At 33.7% G+C, this 13,071-nt stretch overlaps 1 protein-coding gene across 1 annotated transcript in view; it reads right to left on the minus strand.

The window, feature by feature from the left end:
- Positions 1 to 13,071, minus strand: part of LOC106883942 (cytoplasmic dynein 1 heavy chain 1) — a 117,823-nt gene that overhangs the window by 22,364 nt on the left and 82,388 nt on the right. Inside the window, 10 exon segments of the mRNA XM_089348556.1 lie at positions 762 to 927; positions 1,881 to 1,968; positions 2,958 to 3,018; positions 4,095 to 4,184; positions 5,712 to 5,858; positions 5,957 to 6,026; positions 7,009 to 7,193; positions 7,641 to 7,741; positions 8,457 to 8,595; positions 8,909 to 9,124. Coding sequence (XP_089204682.1) covers positions 762 to 927; positions 1,881 to 1,968; positions 2,958 to 3,018; positions 4,095 to 4,184; positions 5,712 to 5,858; positions 5,957 to 6,026; positions 7,009 to 7,193; positions 7,641 to 7,741; positions 8,457 to 8,595; positions 8,909 to 9,124 — 1,263 coding nt within the window.

Consider the following 13,071-nt stretch of genomic DNA (forward strand, 5'->3'; position numbering starts at 1 on the left):
GTTTCTACAGCTGGGTGCCCTTCCTAATGCCAACCACTTCGAGAGTGTAGTGGGTGCTTTTACGTGTCACCGCCACGAGGGCCAGTCAGGCGGTACTGGTAACGACCTCATTCGAATGTTTTTTCAAGTGCCAGTAAGGCAATGCTGGTAGAATAGTTTATTTCACCAATGTGGTTCAATGAAATGACTGAAGTCAATTATTGATTCCTATAATCTGTTCATCAATATGTTTCCACTTTTACAAAAACAGAAACAACATTTCTGTTGACCTTCCTAAAGCCAGCCACTTTACAATATACACTGAGTGCTTTTTCATGGCATCAGCAGTAGAGAGGGAGGCAGTTTTATGCTAAGAGTGTGTGAGAAGGGGTCAGAACTGAACAGGTTTCTTGCTGTAGTGGAGCAACATGGCTACTCACATTATAAAGAAAGGGTGAAAGTGGTTGGGGCGTTAAGTTGTTGGCATCAGAAGAGAGTATCCAGCAAAGGAAGCCATACCATAGCAGACATTGGGAGTGGCCAAGGTGTCAGGGTGGACGCTCAAGACAAGATGTGGATAGAAATGAGTGAGAACAGGATAACATGTATGGGTAGATTGAGGTTGTAAGAGAGAGTGAGAGATGGATGAGAGAGAGAGTGAAGATAATAACATACTGATATGTAGACTTATTTAGACTATCCAAGCATTATATGAAGCAAACATTGAACATATGACAGTACTGTGGGATCACATACAAAAAGGGGCAGCTAAATCTGCTTACCTGCTGCAGAGCTTCCAAAGTAAAATAGATGCTGCTGCAAGACTGAGCAAGGGGAATGTATTGTTGAGATACTGTTTCCACTTCTGCCATAACATGATCTGTTTCTTCCACTTTACGCGCAACTTCTGCTGCTTCAGTTTTCAAGGTTTCCAGATGTGATATAATACTAATAATAAATGAAATTGTTGTTTAGAAACTATTACTAATTTAAAAGATTTGGGAAAAACAATCTGATAAAGGTTATAAGTTTTTATGAGTATTTATGTGAAATGAGACAATATAGTACTTACTCTTCATTCTTTACTATTTATAAAAAGTTCTGAGGTTGTCATTAGTACAACCAGTTAACTACACAGTCCTATTTCTAGAATGAAGTCAACTGATAACACTAATCATAACCTCAATATATTTTATGTTATCTTAAATTTGAAATTTTGTTGCACATGTACTAAATAATAACATTAACTACCTAAGTAAAACCTAACAAATCTTTCAACTTTACATCTAAATGCTGTAAACATGATTTAACTATCTCATTAAAAAGTCATCTTCAAGGTTTATAATGCAAACTGAATATTCATCTTAACTCTAAAACTATCTAACACTGTATTCTGACTTGTTCGAAACCAAAATTAATTTCAAATTCATGTTAACAGTGGTAAAGAATTAGACAAAGATTTTTAAATAGATATTCAAAATGTTTAAGCTCTCATAATAATAATGTGGATTGAATTAAAATTCTATTTAAGTTAAAGCAGTGAACACAAGCAAATAATTTTTTAATGGCAAAGTTCAACATGACAATATGCTCTATACTAATTGAATATTTAAGTAATTCTCCATTCTATTCTGTTAATTCAGTAAACAAACTATTTTCCAAACCTGCTTCTTTTAATGCTACATAATGGAAGAGCCAAGTGCAAAAAAAGAAAAAAGCTAGGGAGTCAAGTATAAACTTGAGAATCAGGTTTAGGGTCTGACCAGCCTTTTATTGATTAAAAAAAAGACAACAACATAAAAGCATTCTAAACATTCCCATACATGTTGCCACACAGAAAGTATATAAAGCATCAAAAAGAAATTCAATTTGTAATATTTTTTTAAATAAATTTAATTTACCTATCATCATCAAGAATTTTTCCTTTGGTATCATTGAGAGCTTGCAACAATGATTTTTCCAGTTGGCGCAAACGTAGCTGGAATTCACCTATTTACAAACATGAAAACGTAATTTCAAACCATAACATTTAGAAATGAAGAATGATTTATAATTATGTAGAAGACTAACCCTTTTTCATTTAATTAGACTTATACAAAAATTATTGCACATTAGTCATTTGCTTTACATCCATTTTCCATGCTAGATGAATATAAAATTGAGCATTGTTTTACAGCCAGATGCCCTTCTAGTCACTAACCCTTACCAGCTTTTCAAGTAAGTGATATCTTATTCCACATGTCTTCAAAGGCACAAAGCCAGCAAATGGCTTGCTGACTGGGAAAATGACAGCAACATCACCATCCTTAGCTGAGTGATTTTCAGAGAAGTACACTTGTAAACACACATATGCACAACATGGGCTTTTGTGAGATTCTATGAACCAATCCACCCACAAGGATTTGATCAGCATAGATCTGTAGTTAAAGTCACTTGACCAGGGTGACACACAATATGACTGAACCCAAAACCATGTGAGTGGGAAATGACCCTCTTAACCACGCAGTTATGTTTGTATCTATTAGTGCACAATAAAACTTAGAAGTTTGAAAATTCTATGGAAGAATGAGAAGTTATTGAATGAAATTAAATTAATCCAATTAAGTTGATTACATAGTATTCAGACATTTTAAAGCATCCAAAGTCAGCAAATTTTATCTCTAAAAGGAATAAACCTACTAGAATAGTAAAAATTAAAACATCTGATATATTTAAAACTGTAGTAGTTAAACATAATTATATAAACAAATTTATGATGAATATACTGTGAAAATTCTCATCAAAATATATCAAGTAAATAAGCTACATAACAGAGCCTTATGACTGCAAGAGATACAGAATAATTATGAATTTCGAGTATTATATAATAAACTCAACAACTCATAAATATGAACATGAAATAGTAATATGTTTGTAACTTTGCTACACTAAAAATATCTAGAACTATATGAATTATAATAACAAATTGACCATATTACCTTGGAGTTTGAGTAAATCTGATCGTTTCTCATCAACATCAGGTCTCTCAGCCTTCAACACCTAGAAAAGTAATTAAATTCTTTCAATAAAAAAGTATTAAATTATATAAAAATATGGTATGTAGTTCTTGTGACTGAACCAGTTTACAATAGGTTATTGCAATTCTAATATCTAGACTTAATATATTTCAGATAAAAATGTTTACTCAGTTAAATAATAAAGCTGAGCCAATATTTTAAATGAAAACAAATAGTTCTCTAGAAAGCATTCAGTACTTAAATGCATTTTACACTATTAACTAGGATATCAATACTTGAAAGAAGTCACACTGATAAGTAAAAGAAAGTGTGAGCATATTTCAATTGTGTTTCGTTTTCCATGTAACTGATACAGCAAAACTGCAACAGAATTGTTAAGGTGGTTAGAAAGGAGTTTGGATTGGTATAATGTATATTTTATACATATTTAGTTATACATATGTATATTGGATATATATTTTATGTATATTCAGTTAGATTCTTAGTATAATTATATTAACCAACTCTACCATACAGAATCCTTACTCAGAAATCTGGTGAGCAACAAGTATTGATGGAGGCTATATGAAAAAGTGCAGAAAATGACTAAATTAGGATTGGTAAGGTACCCTCCTTAGAAGAAGAGACACCTCATTGCAAAACCAATTCAGATGTTCCGAAAATGAAGTACTAGCTGATGACAAAAAGTTAAATGGTTATAAATGTTTCCAACAAAGCATTATGAACTTAGAAAAATGGCATCTGGGAATAATAAGATCATACAATCGTAAGTGTACTGAAATATTATTTCGATAAATTATAGATATGTGAATAGCTAAATTTCTACATAAAATATATTAATCCAATATAAAGGCATTTATTTAAAAAACAAAATACCCGATATGAAAGAAAAATATGATCAGTTGATGGATGCAGAAAAGATGACAAGGCTGTGTACTAAATGTTTTTGAAAGCATGATGTCATCTTTAAAGAGATGAGCCCTAACAAATGAGATGACATAGGATTGACAGGAATGACAAAAGGTTTCAAGTCACACCATACCATCTCATATTAGAATGGAAAGAAAATTGTTAAGATATTTTTATAAATATAATTACTTGATTCAAACATTGACTCTGGAGACTGCCCCGTGTTACAGTAAAATTGACAAATGTCACCCTGGAGCAGATATCAGGAGGGAATTCAACCTATAAAATACACAAAAATAAAATGTTAAACATCAATTTTATTCATGGGAATGTTTATTTCAACAAATTTATATGAACTTATTTTACATTATGATCTTAAGAAAGAAAAAATATATTTGCAAATATTATTATTAGGTTTAATTAACAAGTAAATTATATACAGGAATCTTCCACATAATGAAATTGTAAAGTATAACCACTAATTTCAGGACACAGTTTATAATTCTCCCCTTGTGGAAACTCAGGTAAATTTTTCTCAATTTCAATAACTGAATCAACATATATTTTTCCAAACCACACCAGCAAGTATCCATTCCTTTCTCTGCCCTGCCTTGTTTGTGCATGCTTTGTTTTTACATTAATCTCAACATACTTGTCAGTACCTACTAATTCCCTCTTCAGCATTGTCTTGTTCGTGTGTGCACCAATTCAACTGGCCTGGGTCTTGCTACTAACTTTAATCAATCAGAATTTCCAACTTCTGCTAAAATTGTAGAGTATGTGAAAGGTTTGCAACAGGAAGATGGCAGCTTTATTGGAGACAAATGGGGTGAGTAGTTCAATGTTTCTGGATAGTGCCCCTGGACTGGCTCTTGTGCAGGTGGCATGTAAAATACACCATTTTGAGCGTGGCCGTTGCCAGTATCGTCTGACTGGCCTTCGTGCCGGTGACACGTAAAAGCACCTACTACACTCTCAGAGTGGTTGGCGTTAGGAAGGGCATCCAGCTGTAGAAACTCTGCCAAATCAGATTGGAGTGTGGTGTAGCCTTCGGGTTCCACCAATCCTCAGTCAAATCGTCCAACCCATGCTATTTATATGATTTATATTTTTACATCCGTAATAAAAAGACAACCTCTTTTTGCCAGTGTTGAACATCACTACTTTCCTCAAATTGCTTTACTATTTTATGTGGATTTCTTGCCTACCACTACTATTACTGGATTTAACAACTAACAGGTAAGATATAATACATTACTTCATTCTTATTTGATAAGAATGGAGAGAGAAAGAGACTATCAAGTAGAAATGAAAGCAATAATATGAAAAGAAATTGCAAGATGATTACAGTGGATGTTAAACTTGATGTTTTACCAAACTTTAATGGAGGAGAAAAACTCAGCAATACTACAAAAACATTAAAGATTGCAACATTTATAGCAGGAACGATACAAAGATAAGGTCAATGCTCAAGTAGCTAATCTATTAAATGCTTGGGCACTATTTTTTCATTGATGCTTAAAATATAACGGGTCGTCAGGATGTGGATTTATGATCAGAATGAAGATAAAGTGCCAATAAATGTGAGGGTCATTCATGCAATAGCTACAACTTTGACAATTTGCTGAAAGTGGAAGGTACAACTACTGATGAAACACCTCTTGTAGTAAGGGTTGGTTTAAAAGGTTTAAGTACCACCTTGAATTGCATAATATTAAAATAGTCAATGAATTTCTAGAGATACTGCTACTATTATTGCTGAAGGAAGATATAGAACAAGTTAAAGAAGAATATGAAAGTTCTTACGTTAGGATCTCGTGTAGACAAAAAGATGGTAAATGCAGGAGATAAATCAATATCTTGATCACCCAAAGTAATTAATACTCTGCCACCAGTTCTGCGTAATTCTCGATTCAGCACAGGATTTAATATAGGATCATAACTTTCAACATCCTAAAATAAGAAAAAGGAACATAAATAAAAAAAATTTGAAAAATGTCTTGTGGAGTGATGTAAATTTAATATTTTTAAAGAAAGACACGGTTACATACCTGAACCAATAAGGGGTTGCCGAATCTAAGAGCACTTTCAAGGTTTTTACGGAATGCATCATCCAAAAAGCTAAAATATGAAACAAAGATTGAAAGCAACATAACATTTATGTATAAAGATCTAAAACTATAATAAAGTGATTACAACTAAATTTTCCCCACTCAATATTCAAATATCAATAAATTTTATTTAATAAGGTTTGACTAAGAATATTGTCCTTTCATAGGGGTATAGCAGCTGGAAGGATGGGTGTTAGGAAGATGAGAGGTGGGAAGGCTTGACGGGGACAGATCAGGTGCAGGGCCCAGTGAGTATACAGACATAATGCTTCTGGGACCTCGCTTTTGTCAAGACAAATGGGTCTTCTTGAGCACAGTAAAGCACCAGTCACTTCAGTCCTTTGTCAACTCCTCCAAGAGGCTCAACACCTAGCAATCAGCCTTTGCTGCTTTATCTCATGTCTTCCTGGGTCACCCTCTTGAACAAGTTCCATCCATACTTAGTAATCAGTACTTCATTATACAGCTGTTCTCATTCATACACATCACATAGTCAAACCAGCAGTCTTCTCTCCTACATACATCTGATACATCTCACACCCACTTTTACTTTTAACAAATTTGCACTTTGTCATATATGCACACTTGACATTGCACATCTACTACATACACAATGTACTCTTTCAATACAAACATTTAAATGAAAATATCTAATGAGACTTCAATAAGATGGAATTTTTTTTTTTAGAAAGAACTTGAACTCAAAATATAGAGAGCTGGAACTGGTAGCATAAGTTTTTGTTAGACACAAAGAATTCCTCAAACCTCACTACTTAAATTGGTAGCTGATCAACCCAAAAAAAAAGTCAAAACTGACTTTAGCAGGATTTGAACCCAGAGCAAAGAGAGCTGGAATAAATAGTGTGCAAGGCATTTTAGCTGATGCTCTAATGAGATCACCAATTTGTGGTTTATGTTAAAGTAGTTTATATTGTTTTCATGAATAATCACTCTAAAGACGGATAAACCAATTTTTACATAAAATTACTGACCTTGTTTTTGTGATTTTCCTCTCTTTGTATTCATTCATTAAAAATTCTGTTGCTTGTCCAGATGGGTCGATAATTAGTGGATATCGATTAAATCTCTTCAACATAATAGCATTTTCTGTGCATAGATCATCTGCAGGTAAGTTATTAGCTTGCCAGCGAAGTCTTTCATCAGCATTTGACAAATACTATTAAAACACAAAAGTTAAACTTTAAGCTTCAAGAAGTACACTTGAAATAAAAGGATTAATTACATAGAGGAGTCAGATAGTTGTTCACTAAAAAACTTTCTAAACATCAGTTAATTTGCTTTAAGTCATATCTATAATGAGAGAATTGATCACTTATTTATGCAAATTTACTGCGGATCACATGGGTGCAAAGTTAATATCAAATTGATTGATTGATATTTACAAAATGTAATTTTCAAATATTGTGATTGTGTTAGCTTTCTCAAAGAGGCAATACGATAACGTTAAGTCTTATGAAGAATTCAAAATTTAACATAAAACATTAAAAAATAAATTAAATTAAATAAATAGAAAAGGATTTAACAATTAAAAAGAATTAGTTTACAAAAATAATATATTTTGTAACAAAAAATATTCTAAACTGTTTGTTTTTAAATGGTTTACCTCTGTTCTAGCAATATCCGTTCTAAATTGGATGTTGGCTTGTTGTAAATGATTAGACCAAGCAGTAAATAAGTTCTGACGCATTTGTTGGTCAAAATAACCTGAAATAAAACCAAACATTAACTTGTCAAACTGTTAAGTTTCCAGAATAAATAAACAAACACACACACTTTCAAAACCCCAAATTTCTGAAAAATTGTCAAGTTCAATAGTAAAGAGAACAATAAGTCTTCTAATAACTTTTCCAAAAGTTTTCTCACAAAGCATATTTCAATTAACTCTTTCCCTGATATCTTAAAAACAGTTTCATTTATGAAACCCATGCTAGCATGGACAACAGACATAAAATGAGGACGACAACCAAATTCTGAAGTGTGAAGCTAGTCTTAAAATACCATTGTATACAACTATCAGTAACAACTTAAACAGAACATTAAAAAAAAAATATTGATAAAGTTTTAATTACTTAATGTCTCTGAATCAGTGATGGCTAGTATCACTCTTAAACAAAATTGATTCATTCTATTTAATGTTTCAAATATTGCTTTTAAAAAAATATTAAAAAATTTAGTGTGAAAACTTTTTGATAAAATTGATTTCAGACTTTCACTGTAAAAGATCTACAAATTTGAATAATAGTATTTTAGAAAAGTAGCTGACCAGTTTCAAAATTTCAAAATAAGTTTGTATGGTAGTGGTGGGATGAAAGCAGTTTCATTTAATAGATTATAAAATAGGAGGACATTTGGATGCATGAATATACATCATATACACATATGTATACAATATTTAGATTTAAGAATCTAATATACATACCGGCATAAGACATGAAAGCTGAAGATAACAAAACATCTCCAATAATAGTGGCCATCTGGTTTCGGAATGTTTCACTACCTGCTTCCCATCTCTGCTTCTCATTTGTAAGACTTTTCAATAAAGCAACACTTCTTTCAACCTAACAAATTATAAAATAGTGCAAAAGAGAATGTCAGTGGTCAGTAGAATGAATATGTAAAATACTTGATCACACAAATATGATAATGTCTTAGAAAAATAACTAAGATGGTCTGAGCAAAGCTATGCATTTTATAAAACAAAAGGTATTACAAGTAAAAACTGGCAAGACAGGACTCAACTATATGGAATTTAATGTATTTAAAATGAAACATAAAAATTTAGCACACAACCAATGCGTGAGAAAGTAAACAAAAAAATTAATACTGCTAATGTAGCTTTTATGCATCCTAAAGAAAATTATAGCTCCATACCTTGCCTTCTACTGCTGCCAAATCACTTTTGATAGCTTGAGCTTGGCTTATAAGAATAGCATATTCTTCTTTATACATAGCAATACTTTTCTCAAGTTGAACAATGACGGAGTTCACTTCTTCGTATTTGGTGCGATTGTCCTCAGCTTGGTTTTCCAGAGCGTTTAATTCATTTCTGAGAGGTTCTACGCGTTTCAGCATGTCAGCATAGTTGATCTGATACAAATTATATCAATAGTCAATACAATTAGAGAAACACGAGATTTTATTCAACACATCAGCCCAAGAATTACAGCGTGATGTGCTGCTTGACTGGTCCCCCCCCTCTCTCTCTCTCTCTCTCTCTTTATATATATATATGATGATGATGATGATGATCTTTTCTCCCGCCATGCCTCTGTCTACCCCTCCATCCTCTCTCTCTCCCCTTCGTAGTTTTTCCTTTAAGGTCTTCAGGTTCTGGCTATATATAAATGAGAAACCCATTCTAAATTATCTCGCTGACGTACTATGACGAAATACCCAAGATGCAGATAAGATAGAGATTTTTATTTATTTACGGCCTCAAACATCTCAATACCTTGCGCTTTAGTTTTTTTTTCCCTTATTATTTATCTTGTTTCTCTCCATGAAATTCAATTGAATTCAGTTGTTGTCTTAAATTCATGCTTATTCATTTTCTAAGCTTCCTAAATTCATGCTACGTTATATTCTAATCACCCAGAATTCATTGCTCTTTTAAAAAATTACGATTTATGCATTGTTGTCTCTCAAATATTTAAAATCTACAATTAAGAGCCCTCTCTACTCGCTGGCGGTACCTACCCACCACCACTACCCATTTTCCTTTATTCAAAAATTCTTATCGCTCCTTAAAATTATGGCTTTTAAGTGTTGATTTCTCAGCCCAAGAATTACAGCGTGATGTGCTGCTTGACTGGTCCCCCCCCTCTCTCTCTCTCTCTCTCTCTTTATATATATATATGATGATGATGATGATGATCTTTTCTCCCGCCATGCCTCTGTCTACCCCTCCATCCTCTCTCTCTCCCCTTCGTAGTTTTTCCTTTAAGGTCTTCAGGTTCTGGCTATATATAAATGAGAAACCCATTCTAAATTATCTCGCTGACGTACTATGACGAAATACCCAAGATGCAGATAAGATAGAGATTTTTATTTATTTACGGCCTCAAACATCTCAATACCTTGCGCTTTAGTTTTTTTTTCCCTTATTATTTATCTTGTTTCTCTCCATGAAATTCAATTGAATTCAGTTGTTGTCTTAAATTCATGCTTATTCATTTTCTAAGCTTCCTAAATTCATGCTACGTTATATTCTAATCACCCAGAATTCATTGCTCTTTTAAAAAATTACGATTTATGCATTGTTGTCTCTCAAATATTTAAAATCTACAATTAAGAGCCCTCTCTACTCGCTGGCGGTACCTACCCACCACCACTACCCATTTTCCTTTATTCAAAAATTCTTATCGCTCCTTAAAATTATGGCTTTTAAGTGTTGATTTCTCAGCCCAAGAATTACAGCGTGATGTGCTGCTTGACTGGTCCCCCCCCTCTCTCTCTCTCTCTCTCTCTTTATATATATATATGATGATGATGATGATGATCTTTTCTCCCGCCATGCCTCTGTCTACCCCTCCATCCTCTCTCTCTCCCCTTCGTAGTTTTTCCTTTAAGGTCTTCAGGTTCTGGCTATATATAAATGAGAAACCCATTCTAAATTATCTCGCTGACGTACTATGACGAAATACCCAAGATGCAGATAAGATAGAGATTTTTATTTATTTACGGCCTCAAACATCTCAATACCTTGCGCTTTAGTTTTTTTTTCCCTTATTATTTATCTTGTTTCTCTCCATGAAATTCAATTGAATTCAGTTGTTGTCTTAAATTCATGCTTATTCATTTTCTAAGCTTCCTAAATTCATGCTACGTTATATTCTAATCACCCAGAATTCATTGCTCTTTTAAAAAATTACGATTTATGCATTGTTGTCTCTCAAATATTTAAAATCTACAATTAAGAGCCCTCTCTACTCGCTGGCGGTACCTACCCACCACCACTACCCATTTTCCTTTATTCAAAAATTCTTATCGCTCCTTAAAATTATGGCTTTTAAGTGTTGATTTCTCAGCCCAAGAATTACAGCGTGATGTGCTGCTTGACTGGTCCCCCCCCTCTCTCTCTCTCTCTCTCTCTTTATATATATATATGATGATGATGATGATGATCTTTTCTCCCGCCATGCCTCTGTCTACCCCTCCATCCTCTCTCTCTCCCCTTCGTAGTTTTTCCTTTAAGGTCTTCAGGTTCTGGCTATATATAAATGAGAAACCCATTCTAAATTATCTCGCTGACGTACTATGACGAAATACCCAAGATGCAGATAAGATAGAGATTTTTATTTATTTACGGCCTCAAACATCTCAATACCTTGCGCTTTAGTTTTTTTCCCTTATTATTTATCTTGTTTCTCTCCATGAAATTCAATTGAATTCAGTTGTTGTCTTAAATTCATGCTTATTCATTTTCTAAGCTTCCTAAATTCATGCTACGTTATATTCTAATCACCCAGAATTCATTGCTCTTTTAAAAAATTACGATTTATGCATTGTTGTCTCTCAAATATTTAAAATCTACAATTAAGAGCCCTCTCTACTCGCTGGCGGTACCTACCCACCACCACTACCCATTTTCCTTTATTCAAAAATTCTTATCGCTCCTTAAAATTATGACTTTTAAGTGTTGATTTCTCAGCCCAAGAATTACAGCGTGATGTGCTGCTTGACTGGTCCCCCCCCTCTCTCTCTCTCTCTCTCTCTTTATATATATATATGATGATGATGATGATGATCTTTTCTCCCGCCATGCCTCTGTCTACCCCTCCATCCTCTCTCTCTCCCCTTCGTAGTTTTTCCTTTAAGGTCTTCAGGTTCTGGCTATATATAAATGAGAAACCCATTCTAAATTATCTCGCTGACGTACTATGACGAAATACCCAAGATGCAGATAAGATAGAGATTTTTATTTATTTACGGCCTCAAACATCTCAATACCTTGCGCTTTAGTTTTTTTCCCTTATTATTTATCTTGTTTCTCTCCATGAAATTCAATTGAATTCAGTTGTTGTCTTAAATTCATGCTTATTCATTTTCTAAGCTTCCTAAATTCATGCTACGTTATATTCTAATCACCCAGAATTCATTGCTCTTTTAAAAAATTACGATTTATGCATTGTTGTCCCTCAAATATTTAAAATCTACAATTAAGAGCCCTCTCTACTCGCTGGCGGTACCTACCCACCACCACTACCCATTTTCCTTTATTCAAAAATTCTTATCGCTCCTTAAAATTATGGCTTTTAAGTGTTGATTTCTCAGCCCAAGAATTACAGCGTGATGTGCTGCTTGACTGGTCCCCCCCCTCTCTCTCTCTCTCTCTCTCTTTATATATATATATGATGATGATGATGATGATCTTTTCTCCCGCCATGCCTCTGTCTACCCCTCCATCCTCTCTCTCTCCCCTTCGTAGTTTTTCCTTTAAGGTCTTCAGGTTCTGGCTATATATAAATGAGAAACCCATTCTAAATTATCTCGCTGACGTACTATGACGAAATACCCAAGATGCAGATAAGATAGAGATTTTTATTTATTTACGGCCTCAAACATCTCAATACCTTGCGCTTTAGTTTTTTTCCCTTATTATTTATCTTGTTTCTCTCCATGAAATTCAATTGAATTCAGTTGTTGTCTTAAATTCATGCTTATTCATTTTCTAAGCTTCCTAAATTCATGCTACGTTATATTCTAATCACCCAGAATTCATTGCTCTTTTAAAAAATTACGATTTATGCATTGTTGTCCCTCAAATATTTAAAATCTACAATTAAGAGCCCTCTCTACTCGCTGGCGGTACCTACCCACCACCACTACCCATTTTCCTTTATTCAAAAATTCTTATCGCTCCTTAAAATTATGGCTTTTAAGTGTTGATTTCTCAGCCCAAGAATTACAGCGTGATGTGCTGCTTGACTGGTCCCCCCCCTCTCTCTCTCTCTCTCTCTCTTTATATATATATATGATGATGATGATGATGATCTTTTCTCCCGCCATGCCTCTGTCTACCCCTCCATCCTCTC

Source organism: Octopus bimaculoides, chromosome 3, assembly GCF_046866305.1.
Source record: "Octopus bimaculoides isolate indiv1 chromosome 3, ASM4686630v1, whole genome shotgun sequence".
NCBI lineage: Eukaryota > Metazoa > Mollusca > Cephalopoda > Octopoda > Octopodidae > Octopus > Octopus bimaculoides.